Source organism: Mastigoproctus giganteus, chromosome 2 (assembly GCF_048544385.1).
Source record: "Mastigoproctus giganteus isolate SK-2022 chromosome 2, ASM4854438v1, whole genome shotgun sequence".
NCBI lineage: Eukaryota > Metazoa > Arthropoda > Arachnida > Uropygi > Thelyphonidae > Mastigoproctus > Mastigoproctus giganteus.
The window spans coordinates 143,595,882-143,622,229 of record NC_143576.1 but is presented as its reverse complement, the minus strand read 5'-3'; the positions used below and the strand labels follow the sequence as shown (position 1 = coordinate 143,622,229).

The window sequence follows — 26,348 nt, the reverse complement described above, 5'->3', positions numbered from 1 at the left end:
GACATAATTTTTAAAAGTGTACTAATAAATTGATTTGTCTTGGCGCATTATGGCCTTAGCTGCCAATGCGCCATTAAAAACCAAACCAAACCAAACTAATAAATTGTGGGCATCATGTAAGCAGTCATTTCTTAATATGTATGTATTAATAAATTGTTTTAAAATGTTAGAAAATTTATTCATTCCCACTTCTTTCCCATCTTTTACTATATTTCTGAATTTAGAGTATTTTTCACTGTTGAAAAGGTCATTTTTTTATAACAAAATTTCTGTATAATGAATTTTTTCAAGGGAACAATCAATTTCGTTATATAGAGGTCCGACTGTAATTGTAAATTTTCAGATTAAATTCATTGTTTTAACGACAATTTGTTTCATATACTGAGAGAAAATGTTTGTTTTGGTTGATTCATCTATAAAATTGGCATTAATTAATAATACATTTTTCAAAAAATAATTAATTTCTGTTAATTATTTTGTAAGTTAGTATAGTTACATATTAATGGCATATGCCTTTATGCCATTAATATTACAATTGATAATGACACCAATTAGAAAAATGAGAAAGCATAACTCAAAAAGAATTAGTTTTAAAAAAATAACATTCTAGTGCACCCATAGGTTTCCCTTAGAAACCTAAAACTGTGCATGTGCACAATTTGAGCTTTAAGTTTCATAATATTTCAGTTATTTCTTTTTACTTACCACCTTACTTTTATTTAGAAATTGACAAGAGACTTGTTGTCATTCGCCAAAGGACAGTAGCTGGTTGTCTGCCAGGAGATCATGAGGTTTACAAAATTCAGAAAGTTGCCCTACTGCCTTTGAACCAGCATGATATTGCAGAACTAGATTTAGAGGTATTCTAATTTTCTTCTGATTTTGTTTCATTGATAATTATTCTTAAACCATCTTTTAGGAAACGTGTGGTTCTCCAAGGGGCAAAGCAGTGATATTTTCCTTATAATAATATGAGCTTAAATTATAATAACTATTTTGTATGGTGGTTCTGTTATTTCCATATTAAAAAAATAACATTTTATAGGAGAAAAATAATGAAACAATCTGTCACATGAATATTATTTTGAATTTCATTGCTAATTTCAACTTTAGTAATTTAAGGAAAATTTTAAAAATGCTGGTACAGTGCAACCTCTATATAAGGTGCCTATTTGTACTGCAGTTTGGGGTATACTGTGGGCATGATCATGTCCCACAAAAGAAATTATGAAAAAAAAAGTCGTGTTCAAAGGACGCAATTTCATATTGTAAACTGGAAAAAGTGAATACTTGTATCTACTGTACATCTCTATTATCATATTTCCAACAGGATAACTTAGCTAAAAATTGGCTGTACATTGGCTTTGATATATTCAATATTCAGTTGCAGAGTAAAATTTTTTTTAATATAAAAAAAAGGACTTATCAGAGACTAATTACTGTAGACACCCAGTTGCTCTCCTTAGCTAGAGATGGAATAAAAGAGTACGTGACTGGAATGCTAAATACAAACAGCTACTTCTGGAGGGGAATTCAGTCCATTTGTCAAAATTTACTTTGTACCTAATGTAATGACATTACGGACAAAGCAAATTTTTGTAAACAACAGCACACGATATCTTTTCTTTGACTAGAAGTTACACTTAGAATAGCAAAAACTGCTAAGGGCTAAACTATACCAAAATATACGTGAACTGAGAAGTGATTTATAGAGAAATCACGTGACTTCACTTCGGCACTAGAATAGGCAAGACAGTTTCGCTTGGCGCCTCCGTAGCCAGGTGGGAAGCAGCAGCAGCAGTGCATAGCACATGCTTCTTGATTAGACCGGGTTTGAGCCGGTCTAATCACACCAAATACAGAACCACCATACAAAATAGCTATTATACACGCGTGTGTGTGTGCGCGTGCGTGCGTGTGCGTGCGTGCGTGTGTGCGTGCATTACCTGAGTGAGAATGGGAAGACAATTGACAAACAGAAGGTCACACTGACATGGGGAGTGACTCAGAAAATAGTGTGGATGACTCGTATAAGGAAAACGCAATAGAAATTAACAAATTGCATGAAAACATTAATGATAACATAAATTGCATCTGACTATTAAGAATTATGTACTGAAAATATGCTGTCATCTCTTCTGGCAAATAAATTGCATGATTATTTCAGAACGAATGCATAAAATGTAAGTCTATAACAGCATTGTGTATTAGTAGAATGTAAAGGGAATGTTATAACCTTTATATACAGTCAAAGCTCTATATAAGAACCCTCCAGGGGAATGAGAAAAACGGTCATTATATTGGAAGGACGTTATAGTGATCGTTCATAAAATCCCCAGGAAACAAGTAAAAACTTGAATATTTAATGTAAATCTACTAATACAGTGTAGTATAATCTTATTTATAATATGCTTATACTACAGTATTAAATTAATAGAGGAAGAAGCATGTGAAACTTCACATTGCATCATTCATGCTGGTAAATTTTGCATACTTGAAGCAGTTGGCAATCAATTTTTCATCTTCCATGCTTAAACACATAAATACATTGCCTGCAGGATGTCAATTTTGTATTGCATTTTGTTTTCAAGACAGCACAATTTTATGTAATAGCATTCTTAGTAATTTTTCTTAAAAAACTGGATTGCACCTTGATCAAGTGGCTGAAGAACTGATGTCACATTTGGTGGTAGGTAAGGTAAAAAAAGGTAAACTGTAGCCATTATCAACCCACTGCAGGATGGAAGCCTCCTCAACAATTCATATGGAAGGAAATGAACCATAATCTGCCACGCTGGTCCAGTGCGGGTTGGCAGATCGACCGTATTTAGCAGTCAGGGGCTTGAACCCCGGTCTACTCAAGGAGTGTGTGCTACTGTACTCCCGCTCCTGACCACTCGGCTATGGTAAGCTTGACAGTAATTGCACACAGGTCATTTAATAAGTGCAGTTATCCACAAACAGCAAAATTTTTCTATTCTTTTCACTCATCATGCGATTTAAGTCTCTGATCCATTCTTCGTAGATTTGTGATGTCACCCATGCCTTTTAGTTTGCTCAATACATGGTCAGTAATGTCTTCAAACCTTTAAAACATCAAGGCTTCTGGGCTTTTCCACTGATTAAAGGAGGAAGCTTCTCTGTACCAGTCATGTTTTCCTAGGAGAACAGTAATCCATTGTTTGGCCTCTTTTTTTCACCACTACACTTCCTGTCTTTAAATGTATTAGCATTAGCAGAGGCATATAATGCAAAACTTATACAGCATCAGCAAAAAAAAAAAAAAAAAAAAAAAATAGACTTCCCATTTCACCCATCCATTCGCTCCAAAAGTTTGTCCACTTCTTCCTTGAATTTATTTAAGCCATCAACTTCCACAACGACAGATGGGTTTGTTCCAGCAGTCAACTACCTCCTGGTAAGTGGTAATGTAAGTCTTTTATCTGGTAGCAATTTAAAAAAGGGTCCAGTTTCATCAGCATTGAAGATGTCATTGTTGTCATGTCAACAGAACATTTTTTAAACAATTTTCCTTCCATTCCTTTGTAGCATCACTGTTCATGGCCATATTTTCATCACACTTTTTGGAAAGACAGGCCATGACAAGTCTTAAATTTCTGGAACCATCCAGCTGAACTTTTAAAGTCTTCAATATCCATTCAGGCACAAATGATTCAGCCTTAGCTTTTAAAAGGTTACCATCTACGGGAACTTTTTTCGCATGCATCATCATTAGACATTCCAAAATTACCTTTTCAAGATCCAGATACTTCTCCTTTCGTGCTTGAATTCTACTTGGTGCAGCAGCAGATTTTGCTAAACTTTCAGTCTTTCTGATCTTTCAGAGTAGTGAACAGAGTACTCTTAGGAATGCAGAACTGTTTGGCAATGTCAGTCTTAGAATGCACACCATTGTCTACAGCAGTGGTTTTCAACCGGGGTGCTGCAAAAACATTCCATGGGTGCCACGTAATTTGGGTTTAAGTTACTTAAACTTATTATTTTTTTTAAAAATTAATGTTTATTTCATTATAAAAAGGTGTACAGTATCTTTTTAATTTTGTGGTGATCTATAATTGATGTGTTTACTTAGTACCTCTGTATAAAGAATAAAATTATTATATACTGTATATGTATAATTTCTATTATGAAACGTAATTTTTATAATTATATTATTGTAAAAACTATCATATAACATATATATTTTTTAATATTAGATATATACGAGTATACGCACGCGCGTGCACACACACACACATGTGTACGCGCACGGAGAGAATTGGATCTAACAGGCAGAAAATTGAGTAGGGGCACTGCAAAATAAAATAAATTACTTAGAGGTGTCGTTATTAAAAAAAGGTTGAAACCACTGATCTACAGCTTGCAAAATCCTAATTTTCTGTGATTGGCAAAGCTATCTGCTTTCTTGGAACCATACCAATAAACATACACTGTAACTGACTTCTGGCCGATGTTCATTTGATTACAACACTGCCAGAAAAGAGCGTGGGAAATCTTAAAAAATGATTTCTCACAGTCAGGCTTGTATAGAATGTATATTTGATGCATTCTGTCATATTTAAATGCAAATACAGTAAACTCCCGCTATTCGCGGGGGTTACGTTCCTGAGAAATGCCGCGAATACCGAAAACGCGAATACTGAGCTATGGCTCCCATAGTAATAAAGGGGTTCCGTTTCAAAGCACGAAATATATAAGAAAAACTAGTCTAAAATTGTGGCTATGTATGTATTATATGTACCTTCATAATATGACTATGTACATAGACAGTACATAGTGAAATGCAAGCATATGGCATCGAAATGAAAATAAGAAACAATTTAATATTAAATGTAATATTTATTAGAAATTTCAAACAAATTTTTCAAACTAGCGTCTTTGCTAGCTAAAAAACTTATCCAGCCAGTACTATCGACAGTTTCGCTAAAGTGTTGATAAAGGAGTTTTGCCTTTTCACGGATAAGTGAACTTAACGGAATTTTATTTTGAGTTCGGTCTTCCATCCACAAATTTAAAGCCTTTTCCATTTTTTCTAATTTAACATCACGAGTTAGAGCAAATTTTTGAAGCAATTAGCGCGTTTTCACGGACACTACGGCAGATTTTTTCTTCCGATTTCTTGATTGATCGTACCGTTGATTCATGGATTTTATAATGTTTTGCCACTGACGAGACACTTTCACCATTAGAAATTTTATCAAATAACTCAATTTTATTCGCTAATATCATCATCTTTGATCTTTTCACATTTCCCTTGTTATCCGTAGCCATATTTTTGTACGGGTTAGAAAGAACTTGTCCAAATAAATTCACTTCCAAATAATAAATTAACACACTCGAAAAAGTCTGTTTTACACTGCAAAATGTAGATTTATCACTTTTGTAAGCATATAAATTAAAAGCAAACGACGAAACCTTCCATGACGAGCGCATAACACATACTGAACAAGGATTAGCGAGAAACATCCATGCTCGCGATTTTGTTACCCCTCTCCCCCCACCCACTGAGCGCTGTTTTGACTGGGAAAGATAATTTTAGCCACGCCCATGTTTTTTTATGGTGGAAAATGTTCACGGCGCTTTAAAATTCACATTTTTTCATTTTATATTAAATGAGCGACCGCGAATACACGAAACCGCGAATACAGATACCGCAAATAGTGGGGGTTTACTGTATTGTAATAAGAAAGTGAAAATTCAGATTAAGAGGTAGAAATTTGTGGTTGTTATAGAGAAATCTTTTTATTTCAAGGTCGTTATACTGAATGTCGCTATAAAGAGCTTTGACTGTAATTTGTCTTTTAGTCTGTATACTCATGAAACATTAGTAAATAAAGTACAGCGGAACATTGATTATCCAGAAGCCAGTTATCCAGAACGTCAGTTATCTGGAATAATTTGGAAGGCTGATTTTTCTTTTTTTTTAATTAATGGTAGTATTTGAGACAAAAGTTTATTACATTATGAGAGTATTTCTATCTGATTTTTTTACTTCGTATATCGGCGCCTCCGTAGCCAGGTGGGCAGGAGCAGCAGTGCGTAGCACACTCTTCTTGATTAAACCGGAGTTCGAGCCTGTGACCACCAAATACGGAGGATGCCGAAAGGTCAGGGAATGACCACTGCATATCCCCGGAGCAATATGGCCTTAGTTGCTAATGCTCCTAAAAACCAAATAACAAACAACAAACAAACTTCATATAGCTGGTGAAATGTTAGATTAGGAAACCATGAGCAACAGAGTTTAGCCATTCACTTCAGCGAACCCAATTTTCCATGGCATATTTTGTTCTCTTCATTTCATATTATGTTTAGTTTAGCTCCAGATTTGGTAAGAATAATATCAGCCCGAAACTGTGCAATTTATCATTTTTATCAGTTTTTTTGCATTAATGTAAACAAAAAGAAAGCACTAAAATGGGCACAAAAACAGGAAGAATGCGATATAATCAAAGTGATATTGTTTAAGGAACTTGAGATTTATTAGCAAAAAAAAAAAGTCACAACAAACAAAACAAAAACATGATTGAACATTATTTTAAAAAATTACTTTTTTTAACTTTTTTTCTACATAAAATTTGCAGTAAAATGCCTATCTGAATATACATACATATGTAAATGTGTGAATTTTTATGTATAAGTTATTATTATTATTTTTAATTAAATGAATTTGTTTTTTCATTATATTTCAAGTTTTTTTCTTTTACCTTATACATTATAACAATTTATTTAATCTTGCCTTATGTTTGATTAACCAGAAAATTCAGCTATCCGGAATAGGTCTGACATTAATTATTCTGGATAATTGATGCTCTACTGTATTTATAGAGTAGAGTAAGTAAAGTGTATTTACGTTTAAAAAAAAAAACTGGGGAAAAAGTGGTAAAGTGGTAATGTAAACAATAACCAATGGAAAACATAACCAGATATACATATGTACTGAAATTCAATGAAGTTTAAGCCCATTTAAACTACTTATGTTTATAGTAATAGCCATAGCGCAAGGAAGCTACAGGCTTTTGCTGCACTGACTGAGGGAAAAAATGCATAGATAAGAAAATACAAATTATTTGCTTTCCTCATGTAGGTAACTATCCAGCTGACCTTTGAATTTATTCAAATTGTCAGTCTCAACTACCTGTGAAAGGAACCTGTTCCGGCAATCAACAACTCGTTGACTAAAGAAAAACCTAATATCTAGTCTAAACCTCTTCCCCTGCAATTTGAATTTATGCTTCAGAGTTCTGGAATTCTCTATAACAGTGAAAATTTTGCCTTCATTCATTTTACTAAATGCTCTCAGAGCCTTATAAACCTCAATCAGGTCTCCTCTGAGGTGCCTGGTTGCCAAACTCTGCAGCCCACATAATCAAGTCTTTCCTCATATGGTTGCCCTTTTGTCTATTTCACCATGCAAATCGCCCATCTTTGGACCTTTTCTAGAAGCTCAATCTTTTTTCAGATGAGGTCTTCATACTTGAACACAGTATTCCAGATGTGGCCTTACAGTTGCCTTATATAGTGGGTTTATGACCTCCATATCTCTGCAGGATAATGTTTGATAAATCATTGATAGGACACTATGGGCTCTTTCTGGCTGTCTGTTTACACTGCTTAGAACACTTCATATCTGTTTGTATTATAACTCCCTGATCCCATTCTTCCTCTGTTTTTAATTCAGCCCCACCAAGCATATAATTTATTTTGGGGTTGCCGTTCCCCAAGTGTAAGACTTTGTATTTTGCTGCAGCATTAAAATGTAGCTGTCACTTTTCTGACCATCCTTGCAACCTATTCAAGTCATCCTGAAGGAGGGCTGCTTGGTACTGATCATTAACTGCTCTACCAATCATTACGTTGTTTGCAAATTTTGACTTCAAGTCCTCTATCCCATCGTTGATGTTGTTTATGAAAATCAGAAACAACAGTGGTTGAAGAACCAATTCTTGGGGATACCACTTCTGACTTTACACCAATCTGAAGAATATCCATTAATCATAACCCTCTGCCTTCGGCCCTGCAGCCACCCATTAATCCATTTTATAATTTTTCCAGTAATCCCTACGTGTTCCAGCTTATACAGTAACCTCTCATGAGGGACTGAATCAAATGCCATTCGAAAATCAAAATAAACTGTGTCAGAATTGTTTGCTACCTCCTGCTCATAAGTAACTCTGTCAAAATAAACTACTAATTTAGTTAAACATTATTTTCCCCATAGCAAAACCATGTTGTGTGTTATTCAGAATGCCATATTCTCTACACATTCTGTAAACATATGATGCATAGGTAACAAAAATCAAAATAGTTGCTCTTGCCTTACATAGGCACCATTAAAGAAACTGTTCAACATCACTATGTCTAGTATTGGTGGAATTGTCCTTTTGGTTCACGTTTCCTATACCTGAGGTACAGGTGCCAGCTGAAAATTTATTGGCCTAGTTATGAAAATAATTTCACAAGGAAATTTTTGAGAGACTGCCTAATGTATATATTGCCCAGTAAAATTCTGGAGCTAGCAATTTAAATGAAGATGAAGCAGTGGAAGGTTTGAGGACAGGACACCTCAGGAAATGTTACCAGGAATATCTAAAAAGTGAAACTGATGGTAAAGAAATATATACAAATTAGGGATGTTCAGATGGCTTATGAAATATGTTTTACGATTAGTATTAGTAGTGGCAAATGATGCAGGAAAGCAAGCTTATACAGGATCAGCCAAAAAAAAAAAAAAAAAAATGTTTGTATTATTTGTATAATTCTTCCTTAAATTTATTCACTCTACCAAGGTAACACAACATAAGGTAAGGTAAAAGTTTGTTCCAACAATCAATTACGCTGGGTGAAAGTGAGTTTTCATAGCTCTGTCCTGTAATCATCTTGTTCAGTTTAAATTTGTCCACTTATGTGTGTTATCCAAGAAAGAGTAAGGAGGCTGCCTGTCTGCACTACTCAGAAAATGTGGTATCTGACTCACAATTATCTCCCCCCCCCCCGTTCTTTTTCATTCTCCACTTTCCTGAGTGTGGTACCACATAGCTAGTAATTAATCTGGGATTACTTCTCCCCATATTAATTACCTTGGATTTGCCAATATTACACTTCAATTGCTTCTTTTCAGCCCATCTGCCTAATTTGTCTAGATCTTTTTGCAATAGCATACCATGATTACTGTGATTAACTACCCTGCCAACCTTCATATCATCTGTGAACTTAGACATTAAACCTGATATGCTTTCATTAGTGTCATTAATAAATATAGAAAACAACAAGAAAGCCCAGCACTGAACCCTGGGGATGTTCATACTTGAACATAGTATTCAAATGTACAGCTAGCTAATAAAACATATTTTATATGTTTAGTCCTACTAAATGCTAACAGGACTCTGCTAATAACAGTAATCTTAAGAAGAGCAATGCCCATTGATAATCACTCTGTCTTCTCTGATTCAGTCATCCCTTTGTCCATAGTAGCAACTTTCTGTCACTGCTACATTGCTCCAGTCTAATAGTAGTAAATAACAGTATCAAAAGATTTTCTGAAATCTAAATATATGATGGCAAAATTATTATTTGCATCGAGTTCCTTTGTTACTGTGTCATAGTATACAATCAGATTGGTCGGACAAAATTGCCCCCTAACAAATCCGTGCTGTGCCTGCAGTATAATTGCATTCCTATCTAGATGGACCTGTATTACTTTTTAACTAGAGACTCCATTATTCTCCTTGGAACAGAAGTCAAGTTAACAGGTCTGTAATTACTCATGTCTCCCTTTGATCACCCTTTGTGAATTAGGGATGCATTTGCACATCTCTAGTCCATTGGGACCTCCCCTGAATCCAGGGATTCTCATAATCATGGTTAAAGGTTTGATTACCTCTTGTGCTGTTTCCTTTAATATAACTGGATAGATCCCATCCACCACAGGTGTCTTTTAATGTTTAGTTTCAACAATTTCTTCCCAGTTATCACAAAATCATTCAGCTCCCCACCAGAATTGACTCACTTCTGGCATCTCCATCCCAAAAAAATTCCTCATGTGTGAATGTAGATGCAAAATAACCTTTCAGTTTGTCAGCAATCTGACAGAATGCTGAAAAACTGAAAGGGTATCAGAATAATCAACAGTTAATTCATTATATCTAGTGGACTAATATGATTCAACTCCTTCCTGCTACTGTTCACATAAATAAAGAAGTCTTTACATTCTTTGCCAGTGGCCTCTTGTAATCTGCATTAGCTTGCCTAACCTTTATAACTTGCTTGCGGACTAGTTTATATTGCACACTTTCTATGTAAGTATATCCTGTCTCTGTAAAAACAGTCTCTCCTATTACCAAACACAAACCATGCTGAGAAAAATTCTGCCCCATGAGCCTTGCACAGTTTCTCCAGGACCAAATTGATTGACAGTGCTCTTATGTACTCGCTCCTATTGTGTCTGGGTAGGATTTTGCACTTCCAATTTCAGGCCTAACTAATGACTTTTTCTCAGTGTTACTTGTTAATTAAATCCTTAGATCTTGTACTCTTAATATTATCAATACCATCATTTGTCCTTAAAAAATGATAGCTGTGCAAAATATCTACTTTAGCACCTGCAGACATACCCAGTTCCTATTCCACCTGTCCTTTTTTGTACAATATGTAGAAAATTTCCTGTTTCCCTAACAATTGAGTCATCAACTATAGCTTCTTCCTACGAGACCAAGAATCTCTGCTGTGGAGGATGTCTCTTTGTGTTATTTGATGCTAGAACATTGGGCTTAAGCATTGGGCTGGGCACCTGAGTGCTTTATGGGTCCCTCTATTTTAATTCTTTGAGGGCATCAACCCAGTTCTTCAAATTATCATATAATTCCATCAGAACATTCAGTTTGTGCCCAACCTCCTTGTGCTCCTTGTAACGAAATTTATCATGTTCTTGATATAGCCAAAGAGACTGTAGATATTCTATGTAAATAATTTTGCAAAAAGAGTACAAGTAATGCACATGACATAATTAATTTTCCAGAGAACTGCCTTCAGCAGTTCTCCCCATAACAAAACATTCCTGCCATTTTGAGCTCTTTACTTTGCTGCTCTATTCTGAGGCATGATTTTAGTCCAAACATTGTTATTGATCACAACACAATGGCGGCAGAAGTTGACTGTGGTTTCTTAAAGAAATTTTAAAGGCTAATTAATGAACAAATTCACCAACTTAATTCAAAGAATCAGATATAATAACTACACTATTAATTTAAATTAAAAGTTATACAAAAAAACAATTTTTAAGCAATAAAGAAAGTTCCACTTAGCAGTTTCTGAGAAAGCTGCTCCTCCAGATAGCCTCATTACAGGGTGGTCCATAAGTAAGGAAACACTGTTTCCTTACTTATGAACTACTCTGTCTATTCTTTGAAATATATATACGGTCAGACCTCTCTTTAACAAACTTCCATATAGCAAATTTTTTTGATTTTCCCTTGGTCATTACATTGAAAATTGTTTCTTTTATAACAAAGAATTTCCATATAATGAACTGATTTTGAGAGACCAGGGTATGCATTGTTTGCACCTCTGGCAATAGAGCTGATGCTGTAGAAAGCAGGAATTAAGAGGTAAAAGGATTAAGAATTAAGAGCCAAAACCTTCCACAATTTAGGGGTACCCATAAAACCTACACAACTGCCTGTACTGTAGCAAGAAGTTGCGCTGGTCAACTACTATCTGTGTGTCCATAGCTATTGCTAAAGATTAAGGCATATTCCCAATGTGGACATTGGCTCTGGTCAACCTGTTTTCTACTCAAAGCACTCTATTAGAGAATTAGGAGAGGGTGATTTTCCTTTATCCTGGAAATTCATCTGTTGTTTTGCATAAATGAGCCATTCACACTTTCACTAAATTTCACCTGTCTCTGTTACACGGTAAGTACAAGTGGTCCCTAAATCAGTTTTGTTTTAGCCATTGTGCAAGTAACCTTACAATGTCTGAGAGGAAATCCTTGAGTGTAGTGGAAAAAGTGGAAATGCTTAATAGATTGGGACATTAAAAAAAAAAAAAAAAATTGCTTTAAATTTTTGGTATCCTTGCCAGTAGTGTGTCAACCATTCTGAAAAATCATTTTTTGATTTTGAAACTGAATGAAGAAATGGGATCCATTCGAAAGTGTGTGGATTTATGCGTATATGAAGATGTAGGTGAAACTGTTTTTAAATTAAATTTAAATTTTTAAATTTTCTGTTTATACTCCAGCACGACAACCAAGTCAGTAGAGTTTACAATAAATCGTCAATACAAATATTTATCATATTTAGTAGTCACGGGCTTGAACCCCGGTCTACTCAAGGAACGCGTGCTATGCACTCTCGCTTCTGACCACTCGGCTATGTCAGGTGGGTGAAGTTGATTCGAGACCAAAACATGCCAATAATAAAAGAAAAGGCCATGGAGTATGTATCTTTTCTGGGGCATAAAACATTCCAAGGCAGTTCTGGTTAGCTGGACAAATTTAAAAAGTGCCATAGCTTACTCGAAAAAGTTATTTCTGGCGAAAGTGGAGTTGTAATTGAAAAGACTGTACCCATTGGAAAGAAACTGTTTTGAAAAAAATTATGGAGGACTGCGAGCCCTAAGACATTCAATCTTGGTGAAACAGGTCTATTTTTTAAATGTTTGCCGAACAAGACTGACTTTTAAAGGTGATAAATATTTAGAGAATTAGTCTTAGTTGGTGCAAATATGGCTAGTAATAAAAAACTTAAGCTTTTTGGTAATAGGGAAAAGTAAACAACCCCAATGTTTCAAAATAGTTAAGTCATTAGAGTTGAACTACAACAAAAAAATTTGGATGACAAGTGAAATTTTTGAACAGTGGTTTTTAAATTTCAATAGAAAGATGATGAAAGAAAACAGAAAAATCATGTTGATTGTCGACAACTACCCTGCCCACCTTCACTTGGTAATTTTGAAACTTACAAGTGTGAAGCTTTGTTTTCTTCCCTTCGCATATATGTCGTCTAAATTGCAGCCAATGAACCAAGGCATTATTAAGATTTTGAAAATGCACTACCTTAGGTGCATCCTGAAAAAAAATTATACTGAGAATAGAAACCAACCAACAACCAACTATAGATTCTGTCATAGATTTGCAGGTGTGTACATCAGAGTTGCTGAAAGTGATGGAAACAACGATTAAGAATTGTTTCACAAAAGCAGGTTTTGCTAAAATGCCAATTAACAGTGATGAGAGGGATGAACTACTAAAAGATATTGAGCAATCTTGGGAAGAACTGCAACGAGAGGTTTGATCAATGGAGAAATTGTTCATGACGAATTTTTTGGAGTTGATAATGATGTCATCGTAGCTGAATATCTGAATGATTCCAACACTTTGGAGAGTATTCAAAGAACTAGTGACAATATTGATGATTAGTTGGGTGAAAATGAGGACACCAAAGACAATGAGGGCAGTATTAAACCTTCCAAACACTAAATGTTGGCAGCATTTGAAACTTTGCATTGAGGGCTTCATTGTGAAGAAAATGAGCCAGAAAATATATTTGAGTGTTTAAACAAATGCAAACATTTTTATGAATGATGTATATAGTAAAATCCAGTGTACAACCAAAAAAACCCAAATATTTTACGAAATAATTCTTAAAAGTGTACTAATATATTGTGTGCAATTAGCAGAGGCATATTGATGCAAGCGACCAAGCTTATACAACATCAGCCAAAAAAGCAAAAAGCCTCTTCCCGTTACTAATATATTGTGTGCATTTAGCATTAGCAGAGGCATATGATGCAAGAAAGCAAGCTTATATAGCATCATCCAAAAAAACACTTCCCATTTCACCCATCCATTCGCTCCAAAAGTTTGTCCACTTCTTCCTTGAATTTATTTAAGTATCTACTTCCACAATGACAGATGGAAGTTAGTTCCAGCAATCAACTACCTGCTGGCTGAAGGCAAATTTCCACACATCTATTCTACAACTGCCTTTTCTCAATTTGAGTTTATGCCCCCTCAAGTTTGTAATCTGAGCTAGAGGATGAATCCCATCAGCATTGAGCCTGCTCAAGCCATTCAAGAACTTATGTGCCTGTCAGTCAGATCACCTCGCAGGTGCCTAGTCTCCAAATGCTGCAGTTTGTGGAATTTAAGCTTTTCTTCATAAGAGCACTCTTTTGTTCTCCTCACCAGTCTTGTTGGCTCTCTCTGTACCCTTTCTAGTAACTCTACATCCTTGCTAAATTGACACCTCTAGAACTGTACACAGTACTCAAGGTGTGGCCTGACCATTCCCTTCTACAGTGAATGCATTGGCAGTGAGCTACAGACTTTGCTGCAGTAGTTTGTTTTTCCTTTTCTTGTACTTAGCCAATTTACCTTTCTTGGCTTCACTTGGACTGTAGCAGTTCTGATAGTGTTCAAAGTTTTTTGAAATGCATGTTGAAAATTTTCTTAATGATGATTTCTTAATATATGTGTGTATTAATAAAGTAATTGTTTTAAAATATTAGAAAATTTATTCATTCCCACTTATTTCTGATTTATTTTCCATATTTTACTATATTTCTGAATTTTGAATTAACAGTATTTTTCATTACTTTTTAACGAAATTTCTGTGTAACAAATATTTTCAAGCAACCAACAATTTCGTTATAGAGAGGTCCGACTGTATATGTAATAAGCATAGTTATATATGCATGCACATGTTTGAAATTTTGTGCATTTATCATTTTTTTTTTTAATTGGCAAAAGAAGGCTAAGAGGCTATATTTATGCTTAGCTTTTTTTTTTTTTTTAATTTTCATCAGATATATACATATATATATATATATATATATATATAAGTTTGTATTAATATATTGAATAAAGTGTGCATAAATTTATGTGAAAGTTACACAAAGTGCCAGTAACTAGAAGGGTGAGGATAGTTTAAAAAGAAGTGTAGTAGATAGTAGTAGTAGTGGCATGTGATGCAAGAAAGCAAGTGTATGAGCTTATGCAGCATCAGCCAAAAAAAAAAAAAAATTCACACAACCATTCCATCTAAATGTTTGTCCAGTTCCTCCTTAAATTTATTTAACCTATCAACTTCCACAATGACAGATGGAAGTTTGTTCCAGCAATTAACCACTCGCTGGCTAAAGGCAAATTTCCGCACATTTATTCTACCTCCGTCTTTCCTTAATTTGAATTTATTAACCCTTAGGTTCGTAATCTGAACAAGTGGAAGAATCCCTTCAGAATTCAGTGTGCTCAACCCATTCAAGGCCTTATACACCTCAGTCAGATCACCACGCAGGTGCCTAGTCTCCAGCCATTGCAATTTGCAGAACTTAAGCCTCTCTTGGTAAGAGGATCCCTTCATTCCCCTCACCAATCTTGTTGCTCTTCTCCGTAGACACTCAAGCAAATCGACATCCTTCCTAAAATGAGGCCTCTGGACCTGTACGCAGTACTCAAGGCTTGGCCTGACCATTGCCTTATACAGAGGGACAATCACCTCCTTTTCCTGCTAGCAAAATTTCTATATATCATTGACAAAACCCCATGACCTGCCCTGGCAGATATGTGAAAGGTCAAAGAATGTTAATATCCTAAAAGTTATGATGAATTAAGAAAATTATGGGCTAAATTACTAAGCCAATAGTAGGTTGGAGAACTGTAAAGAAAAATTAGTACATCAAAATACTAATAAAATAAAAATAGAAAGTGGTACAGCTGTCATCAGATATGGGGGGAACATATTTAGGTAATGGTCAAACATAGGTAAGGCAAAAGTACCTGATCTGATGTCAGCAGCAACAGATATTGATACATGATCAGGTATTTCATCAGGGGACTACACCTGACCATGTATCAGGAACTGCATTTCTATACTTGTCCTTAGTAGTAGAAAAAAAGTGAATGGCCAAAAAGCAATGAAAATGAAATTTGCACTTTCTAATACTGTATGGACAAGGTAGTCTCAATGCAGTGTAATTTATTAAAGTAACAATAAGGATCAAGTTAGAATAAATATGGTTAATATAAACATGTAGAATTTAGTGTAGGATTTCAAGGATGTAATTTTGTGTAGATTGGAATTCAGTAGTTCGATAAATAAATTTGGAACAAGCACACGGTATAGGGTGAATTTATTTATCGAACTATTGAATTCCAATCTACACAGAATTACATCCTTTAAATCCTACATTAAATTCTACATATTTATATTAACCATATTTATTCTAACTTGATCCTTATTGTTACTTTAATAAATTAGTTCTCTAACCTTCTATTGGCTTAGGAAATTAGCCCATAATTTTCTTAATTCATCATGACTTTTAGGATGTTAACATTCTTTCACCTTTCACATATCTACTACACTTCTTTTTTAACTATCCTCACCCTTCTAGTTACTAGCACTTTGTGTAACTTTCACATACATTTATGCAAACTTTATTCAATATATTAATACAAACTTGTATATACTCTTGCATCCTTTAATGCTGCTTTGCACTTTTAGGTGCATCTGTCATACCTGACTCATTAATATTTCATTTATTAAAACCATTTCATCAACTGAATACCTTTTTATCCTGTTTGTAAAAGAATAAGAGAAGTTTACCTCAATATGATACTCTCCAGAAATTAAAACGAAAACAATTTAAAAAAAACACCAAAAATCTTACATTAGAGTAAGAAATAATTAACAATAATTAAAAATCAATTTATGCAATTAAAAATTAAGTAAAAAATTAATTTAACGAAAAAAATGCAACCCAACAATTTTCCTTCCTCAATTTAACACAATTAAAAATTAAGTAAAAAATTAATTTAACGAAAAAATGCAAAATGATTTTCCTTCCTTACCTTTAAGGGGTTACATATAATATTCATTTATATATATATAGTAGTAATATAACACTGTTAAGAAGCACAATAAGCAGAAAAAGGAAAATTACAAAAGTTATCATATGTCTAATACTCCAAAACGTGCAGGGCAGGGGTAAAGGAAGCAAAAATATATAAACGTGTGGTTTGAAACATTAAATATAGTGTCTGTGAAAATGGAAATGGGCTCCTCCATAGCCAGGTGGGCAGGAGCAGTAGTGCGTAGCGCACGCTTCTTGATTATACCGGGGTTCGAACCCGTGACCACCAAATACGGAGGATGCGGAAAGGTCAGGGAATGACCACCGCATATCCCCGGAGCAATGCTCCTAAAAAAAAAAAGGAAATGAAACATATACACAAAGTGCCTGAACTAAGAGAAGTTTAAAGGATAGTAGAAACTGGAAGTAAGTAAAGTATTGGTGAAAAAGTGAAAGAATTTGAAAAACCTAGTACAAAAATGAACTGGGACTAAGAAAACAAACAATATACAAAGAAATTTTTGGTTCATATAAATAACAAAGAAATAAATAAATAACATTGTATTCAGATATGGGAGGGCAATTTTAGCAAGAGGTTGAATCAAGGGATGGCAAATATGCAAAAATCTGAATACAGTTAATGAAAAAATGATACGTGGCCAGGAATTTCATCAGGGGACTACTCCTGAACATGTATCAGGCACTGCTTTTCTAAGCTTGTCTATAGTTTTAGAAAAAAAAGGGGGCAAATATGCAGCCTTTATCGTAATACTAACCTACAAGGTAGTTCCCTTCTTCAGTATATCAGTCTATTGACTGGTTTGCCCCTTTGATGAGCTGTCTCCATTTCTCCCGGTCTTGTGCTAGGTGTTTCACTTCTGCATAGCTTCGAAGCCCAGTTTCTCTCAGAATTGTATTTATGATGGTGTTTCTTGGTCTTCCTTGTTTTCTTTTTCCTGGTATTTTGCCTTCCAGCACATCCAGTAACATCCCTCTATGCCTCATGGTGTGTGTGTCCGATCCACTGTAACCATTGTCTTCTGATTCTTCTTAGCAATTCTCTTTCTTCTCCTACACGTTGTAAAACCATGTTATTACTAATTTTTTCTGTCCAGCTAATCTTTTCCATTCTTTGCCAGTACCACATCTCAAAAGCCTATAGCTTTTTCAAGTTGGTTTTGTTTAATGTCCATGTCTCTGCTGAATACAAAACAATTAACCAAATGTATGTTTTCATAATTCTTTTTCTTAGGTCTAGTGACATATTTTTTTGGCTTAGTAAAGAGATTTTACCTCTAAATGCTTGTTTTGCCATTGCAATTCTTGAACCGATTTCACTGTGGCAAGATGAATCTTGTGTTATAATCTGTCCTAAATATTTGAATTTTGTTACCTGTTCTATTTTTTCTCCATCAGTTTCAATGTGAAATTGTTTTGGCTTTTTACTTATCATCATAATCTTTGTTTTATTAGTGTTAATCTTCATTCCATATTTCTTCACTTTCTTAGTTAACTGTTTTAGCATATTGGATAACATTCTCGGGCTACCTGCAAGGATTACCTGATCATCTGCAAACTTTGATTGTGCTAAGTGTTCTTCTGCCTATCTTTATACCTAACTTTTTACCATCAAATGCTTCTTTCACTATTAATTCTGCAAATATATTAAATAAACCTGAGGAAAGCAGGCATCCTTGCCTCACTCCTCTCCCTATTTTTGCTGTTTCTGTCAATTCTCCATTTAACCTGATGATGGGCTTTTGTCTTTTATACAAGTCAAATATTAGCCTAATTAATCTTTGTGGACATCCCATGTTTTCTAATAGAGGAAATAGTTCATTCTAAATTACCATGTCAAATGCTTTTGCATAGTCAATAAAGCACACATACAGATTTGTTTATCATTGTTTACCATTGTTTATCATTCTTTTGCCTAAGAATCTTAAAGTTCCTTTAGCTTATTTTGTAGGTTAGTTCTTTCTGAACCCACATTGTGTATCCTCTAAAACGTGTTTGATGTAGGATTCTATTCGTATTTTTATGATTTTTAAGAGAATTTTTGAAAAAAATTCTCTTAAAAAGTGATACAAGGCTGATGGTTCTGAAGTCTTTGCATTTGGTTGGTGCAGATTTTTTTGGTATTGGTACTATGACGGTTGTACAATGTTCTTCTGGCCATTTTCCTTCACTATATGCTTTCAAAATCAATCCAGATAGTGATTGCTTGACTTGATCTCCACTGTTCTCTATTAATTATGCTGTAATATTATCTATACCAGGAGCTTTGTTGTTAGGAAGTAACTTTAAAGCTAGCTCAAATTCTTCTTTTAATATTTGATCTTGTTTTAAGTTTTGTTGTTCTCCTTTCTCATCATATTTCCAAGTATAACTACATGGTTCCATGTATAAATCCTCTATACACTTTCTCCATGTCTCTTGTTGTTCTTTTGCATTGAGAATGGCATTATCTTTTTCATTCCTGATTTCTCTGGAGCGAATTCCATTACATTTTCTTGTTATTTCTTTAATTTTCTTATAGGCCCTATCTGTTCGTCCATGCTGCATTAAGGTTTCGATTTCTTGGCATTGTTCTGTCCAACATTTATGTTTTGCTTTTCTGCATTTTCTATTAATTTCATTCTTGAGAGCACGGTAATTAATTTTTCCGTCTTTTGTTTTCATATTTTTGAAGATTCTTCTTTGTTCCATCATTTGAAGGATGTCTTCTGTTATCCATGGTTTTCTTTTTGCCTTGTTTCCATTTCCCAGAAATTTATGAGCTGCTTTGTTTATAGTTTCTTTAATGTTATTCGACATCTGGTCAATATTGTTTATCATACTTTCCTTATTTACCTCATTATAGTTGTTTGTCGTATTTCTTCATTCTTTAGTTTCTCTAGGTTCCATTTATTATTTATTTTCTTTCCATTAATTTTCTTTAGCTTTAGTTCTGTTATCATTTTCACCATTGAATGGTCACTGTCCACATCTGCTCCTGGAAAAGACACGGCTCTTTTTACCTGATTGCGGTATCTTTCTTTCACCTGCATGTAGTCTAACTGATATCTATGAGAATCTCCAGGATTTTTCCACATATATCTACGTCATAGTGGCGCCTGAAACCAAATGTTGGCTACTACAAATCTTTCTTAACTACAGAAATCAATTAGTCGTTGTCCCCTCAAATTTCTTGCTCCTAGCCCGAAATCTCCAACAATATTTCCTTCTCTTTTGTCTCCCACAACTGCATTCCAGTCTCCCATTATAATTATATTATCATTTGATTTTGTTTTTCTCAGAAGTTCTTCCAATTGTTTGTAGATCTCTTCTACTGTGTCTTCATCGCTGTTTGATGTAGACATGTAAACTTGCATCATTACAATATCAACTGGAGCTGCTGCAAGATGGGTCATTATAATCTTGTTACTGATTGTTTCCACATCTGTCAAGCATGGTGAAAAACGTTTTGACATAATAATTGCAACGCCTCCCTAACCTCTCTCACTTTCTCAATGTATTATTTTATATTCTCCGCTGAGGAATTGTCCTGCATCTTTCAAACGGGTTTCAGACAGTCCCAGGACATCTAGTTTATTTCTTTTCATCTCTCTTTTAACATTCTATAATTTTCCAATCTGTAGCATAGTGCGTACATTCCATGTTCCAATTCCAAAACAGGAATTTTGCTTGCTGATGGCCTGGAAAACCCTGCTACTTTCCCTGCCTGGCCCGACATCACATTGCCTATATGCATTGTTGATCCCAGAATTGCCAGTTACTCTAATTCCTCTTTGACTGCTCATAATTGGTTTACTTGGGAAAAGAAAAAGTAACAGTGTGGTTTCCCCTTGGGGAAGGCAAGGGGAAACTACAGCCTCACTGTCTGAGGCTGTGGTTGGTGTCGTTGGCTTTTAAGAGCTCTTCCGCCATCAGACTTAGGTCTCCCAACCTACCTTGTTGGTGACCACTGTGCAAGCCCAGTTTCATAGCGTGTTGAATATGGTCTTGCAGTCTCCCGTCTCTCGTTAGCACCTGACCTAGTTTCCTGCTGGGGTTATAACCCAACCTTTTGCTAGTTTGCTCAGGTCCCAGGGTTCACCGGCATGGAGGTGAGAGTGGGATTGGGATGGAGAGGTTAGATGATTTTCTAGAGAAATCATGTGTTGCGCATGCACACCCCTTTGAACCCCAGGTAGTCCCTATGCAGTGTAAAAATTAAGTTAATAATGTAATTTTAAATTTAATACAAATATACAAAAGTGTAATGTGAAATATAATACAAATGTTTGGACCATGTGGAAGGGTTAAAAGGTAATTAAAAAATCATGTTAAATAAAATACAAATATACTGCAAAGAAATTTGATCTTGAAAGTGTGGACAAGCAAATGGTATAGAGAATGGTAAAATTCTTGTGGTGGGGAAGGGGAGAATAAGATGGTCAAAAGAAGGCGAAAATAGCGATAGGATGCAGGATAGTCGGAGTGTTCGTATCACCCTCGTATTACACTAATAGTTTTACAAATGGAAAAAGAGAAAAACACAGTATAAAGATAAAAAGTGTAGAAAAAGTCATTAAAATTACTGAACTTACTGGGTGTGTAAGGCCCAACCTTAAAGAAAGGGTTCTGATATAAGCAAGCGTTAGTAAAAATGGGTGTTAATACCATAGGCTTGTAGAGAAGAAGGGAAAGCGAAACCAAAATTAAGTGGGTGTTACCTGAAGGGGAGAATAAGATGGTCAAAAGAAGGCGAAAATAGCGATAGGATGCAGGATAGTCGGAGTGTTCGTATCACCCTCGTATTACACTAATAGTTTTACAAATGGAAAAAGAGAAAAACACAGTATAAAGATAAAAAGTGTAGAAAAAGTCATTAAAATTACTGAACTTACTGGGTGTGTAAGGCCCAACCTTAAAGAAAGGGTTCTGATATAAGCAAGCGTTAGTAAAAATGGGTGTTAATACCATAGGCTTGTAGAGAAGAAGGGAAAGCGAAACCAAAATTAAGTGGGTGTTACCTGGAGTCATTAAGTCAGGCGGAGGAGAGATATACACAGCCAAGATGCAAAAGGGGGTACAATGAAAAGTCACCGAGAATGTATTAAATTTAAAATTACATTATTAACTTAATTTTTACACTGCGTAGGGACTACCTTGTAGGTTAGTATTATGATAAAGGCTGCATATTTGCCCCCTTTTTTCTAATACTATAGACAAGCTTGGAAACACAGTGCCTGATACATGGTCAGGAGTAGTCCCCTGATGAAATTCCTGGCTGTGTATCACTTTTTCATTAACTGTATTCAGATCTTGCTAAAATTGCCCTCCCATATCTGAATATAATGTTATTTGTTTCTTTGTTATTTCTTTATTATTTATTTGAACGAAAATTTTTTTGGTATATTGTTTGCTTCCTTAGTCCAAGTTCATTTTTGTACTTGGACTTTGTAATTCTTTAACTTTTTCACCACTACTTTACTTCGAGTTTCTACTATCCTTTAAACTTCTCTTAGTTCAGGCATTTTGTGTATTTTTATACACAAATCGTAAAGTGGGGCTACACACACAGTGGAGCCCCGCTTTACGATTGGTTCACTATACGATCAAATCACTTTACGATGGCCTTTTCATAATAAAATACCATTCACTATATGATATGTTTGCGAATTAAATTTTAATTCTATTAAACATATTCTAATAAGCGAAAATAGGAGAAATATTATTCCACGGGCTATAAAAGTAAAGATCACAAATTTGCATTTTATTACATTACCAATTAACAAAATTAAATGATACGTGAAAATCAGAAGCATATTTTCCAAAGGTTAGTAAAATAAAAATAAATTTATGCTTATGTACATAGTTATTAATACATACTGTAATATGTACATGCTAACTAATTGACATTTTGGTGGGGGGAATTGTAAAATTTAAAACAGTAAAAAAAGATAAGCAATCAATAACAAAGAACATGGCAAATTGCAACTAACACAATATGCACAAGATACGGAATAACAAGTTTACGAAGCTTTAAAAAATAGGAATGAAGGGAAGATTCTGAAAATTTATTTATGTTTTTTTTATGATTGAAGAGGAAGGGGAAACACATTTCACCTTAATAACGTAAAAACCCACAGAATTCCAGCTATCGGTATTATCACAAATGCAATAAGATCGAGTTTACTACCTGTTTATAATAAATAATAGAAAAGCACAATAAACCGCAAACTGCAAATTATTTCTATTGTTTAATGGTAGTGACCTCCAGAAATGTGCTTTAGAAAATATCATAGTCATTCAAAATATATTCTTATAACCGAACATATGTGTTTTTTGAAATTTGATTCTATAAAACTGCTGATTCTACTAACCAGTGACATGTTAACCAGCGCCTACTTCACCTTACAATGGGATGGACTCACGATTGTCTCTGACTGGACCACATGGTCCTTCCTCTCAGCCAATATCAGCATTTGTAAATGTGCTGGCCACATGTTTTGTTTTTGCATCCTTTAGTTGAAGTGATTTTTTGTGTTGTGCTTTAATCAATATTTTAATTTTAATCAATATGTACAATTTCCATTATAAAAATCACCTTTTAGAGAGAAAAATAGCTTAGTTATATTGCTAAAATTTCAACTACCAAAGTCTTGAAAGAATTACCAAAAAACAGTGTTATTGGGTTCACAATCGATATTTTCACGATATGATGTATCTCTGGAACGGATTAATATTGTAAAGCAGGGGTCGTGTGTGTGTGTGTGTGTGTGTGTGTGTGTGTGTGTGTGTGTGTGTGTGTGTGTGTGTGTGTGTGTGTGTGTGTGTGTGTGTGTGTGTGTGTGTGTGTGTTTAATAAAGTGCAAAAAAACATTTTTTTAAAAAATATTTAATGGAATGATGATGTTCTATTGTCATATACTCCAATCAGAATGCGAAACTCTAATAATTATTTTCCAAAAATTAAACAGAAAATTTACATCTGGCAGGTGTTGCATCACCTTCTTTGTTATTATTTCAGTGTGGGTGCAGAAGCCATCACTGCAGAGTTGTGTCTTTCAGAATTGTAACAATATTCTAAAACAAAATTTGATTGTGCGGCATATACTGACAAATTATACTCTGTCCTGTGGATATCTTATAAAAGTTTTTGAAGCCCATCATTGCAGAATGGTGTTAATCTTTTAGTCATGGCAGCTTTTATATATTATTCACAGGGTTGCACAGGTAGAATTAAATTCACATTTTTTTAACTCTCAATTTTTAATGTTATTTGTTTAATAAAATTAATATAATAAAATTTTAATAAAATTAGACAAATGTAAGTAATAGACTACTATTAAATCTCACAGTTATGCAAGAAACACCATTTGAGTCCAAAGAAGGTAGATAAACATTCCCCTGCAGACTTTCAACAACGTGCATTTCAAAAAACTTGGAATACTATCAGAACTGCTACAGCTCAAGTGAAGCCAAGAAAGGTAAATTGGCAAATTGGCTAAGTGCAAGAGGAAAAACAAACTGTACTGTAGCAAAGTCTGTAGCTCAGTGCCAGTGCATTTACTTTATAGCCACCCCAAATTGCACTGCAGCAATGTCTGTGGCATGCTGCAGTGGCTACAGTGAATGCATTGACATTGAACTACAGACAGCTGCAGTGAGCGACACATATTTAGCCAACTTCAGTTTATTTTTGTTTCATACTTTAACCAATTTCCGTGATCTTATTGTACACAACAGTGTTAATGTATTAAGGTTAGGCTACCAAAATTTGCATAAGGAGCAATGTCTGTGGCATGCTGTGTGGTGGCTACATAGTAAAGTTCCGAATTGCCTGAAATTCAGAAATAAACCATGTAGCTAGCACAGCAAGCACAGACGTTGGCATTGACATTGCCATAGTGTGGTTTGCAATGGCTACATGTAGAATTCATTAGCAGTGAACTACAGACTTTGTTGTGGTGCAGATTGTTTTTTCTCTTCTTGTACTTAACTGGTAAATTTTTGTACTTATTTGTGATCAAAAGACAGCATATTAAGTTTTTGAATATTTGGGATTAAAATAAATTTTCTTAATTGTATGAACAGTTTTTAAATATTTAATAGAAAAAGACAATTAAAAACCATGTGAATTAGAGAAGTTGTGAATTTATTGAGCTTCGAACATATATCAAATGACATTAAGTTTCTGACAAGACACTGAACATTCTGCTCTCAGGAAACTCAAATGCAAAATAAAATTATTCTTACAGTATTGCAGCATACTTATTTGTTTGGCATAAGAAATCTGGTTATCTCATTGTATCTTATTATATACCATAATCCTTTCTGGATTGTCTTCCTTTTTAATTAATATTATTTTTAATTTACAATGGCTTATTTTCATGGTTACAACAAATACATTTCATGGTAAAAAGTGATGACATTCTTGCCTCCTTTGACATTGTTTTTGTGTACAAGCTTAGATATGAAATTAACCTCCTTATTTAAAATGCAGGAATTATTGGAATTAGATACTTCCCTAAAGAAATGCACAAAACTCACTCCAGGTGATGTCATAAAGTTTTCTTTCTTTCTTCACACATAATTCACACAGTTTTCAACAAAGTTTTGACTGCCTATGGAATTGTGCATGTTAGCCCCCTCTTCACAGACATTTATCTCTTTTATTGAAAATGCTATCTTGACATCATTGGTATGCCGTAATTCAGGATATTCCCATGTTATGCAGATGACATTTTAGTAATAAGATGATTGACAAACTTTTTAGTAGAATTTAATGCTTTTTTCATAATTGAAGTATGCACTAGAGGTGGAGGACAGCAATCATTTAAATTTCTTAAATCCCACTTTATATAAACAAGGCACCTCTTAAACACACACTCTCTCTCTCTCTTTCTCTATCTCTCTCTCTCTCTCTCTCTCTCTCTCTCTCTCTCTCTCTCTAGACATAATGTTGGGGATCAAGCAGCACTGGTGGTTCCCCAAAACTCCGCCTTGTTTATATGTAGCATATAGTGTTAATTATAATGCTGCTCTGGGGGTTTCCCCCAACTCTGCGGTTTATATATAGTGAGATATAAGAAATTTAACTGACAGTTGTTCTTCACTTCTAGTAGCTATTAAAATTTTATTGCATGCCTTTATCTTTCATAACCATTACATTTCACACTATCTTAGCAGGTAAATTCAGACAAATCATTCATAGCACATAGATCAATTTCTTCATAAGCCATACATTGATAGACTTGATGTTCTGATCAAACACACAGTTTACAAAGGCGCCTCCATAGCCAGGTGGGCAGGAGCAGCAGTGCATCGCACACGCTTCTTGATTAGACCAGGGTTCAAGCCCGTGCCCACCAAATACGGAGGATGCAGAAAGGTCAGGGAATGACCACCGCATATCCCCGGAGCAATATGGCCTTAGTTGCTAATGCTCCTAAAAACCAAATAACAACAACAGTTTACAA

At 34.7% G+C, this 26,348-nt stretch overlaps 1 protein-coding gene across 1 annotated transcript in view; it reads left to right on the top strand.

Annotated features, from left to right (window-relative positions):
* sp3 (phosphatidylinositide phosphatase spermathreecae) overlaps window positions 1-26,348 on the top strand; it is a 291,853-nt gene that overhangs the window by 60,609 nt on the left and 204,896 nt on the right. The window contains exons 3-4 of the mRNA XM_090368696.1: window positions 724-860; window positions 24,228-24,356. Coding sequence (XP_090224822.1) covers window positions 724-860; window positions 24,228-24,356 — 266 coding nt within the window. The remainder of the gene's footprint in view (window positions 1-723; window positions 861-24,227; window positions 24,357-26,348) is intronic.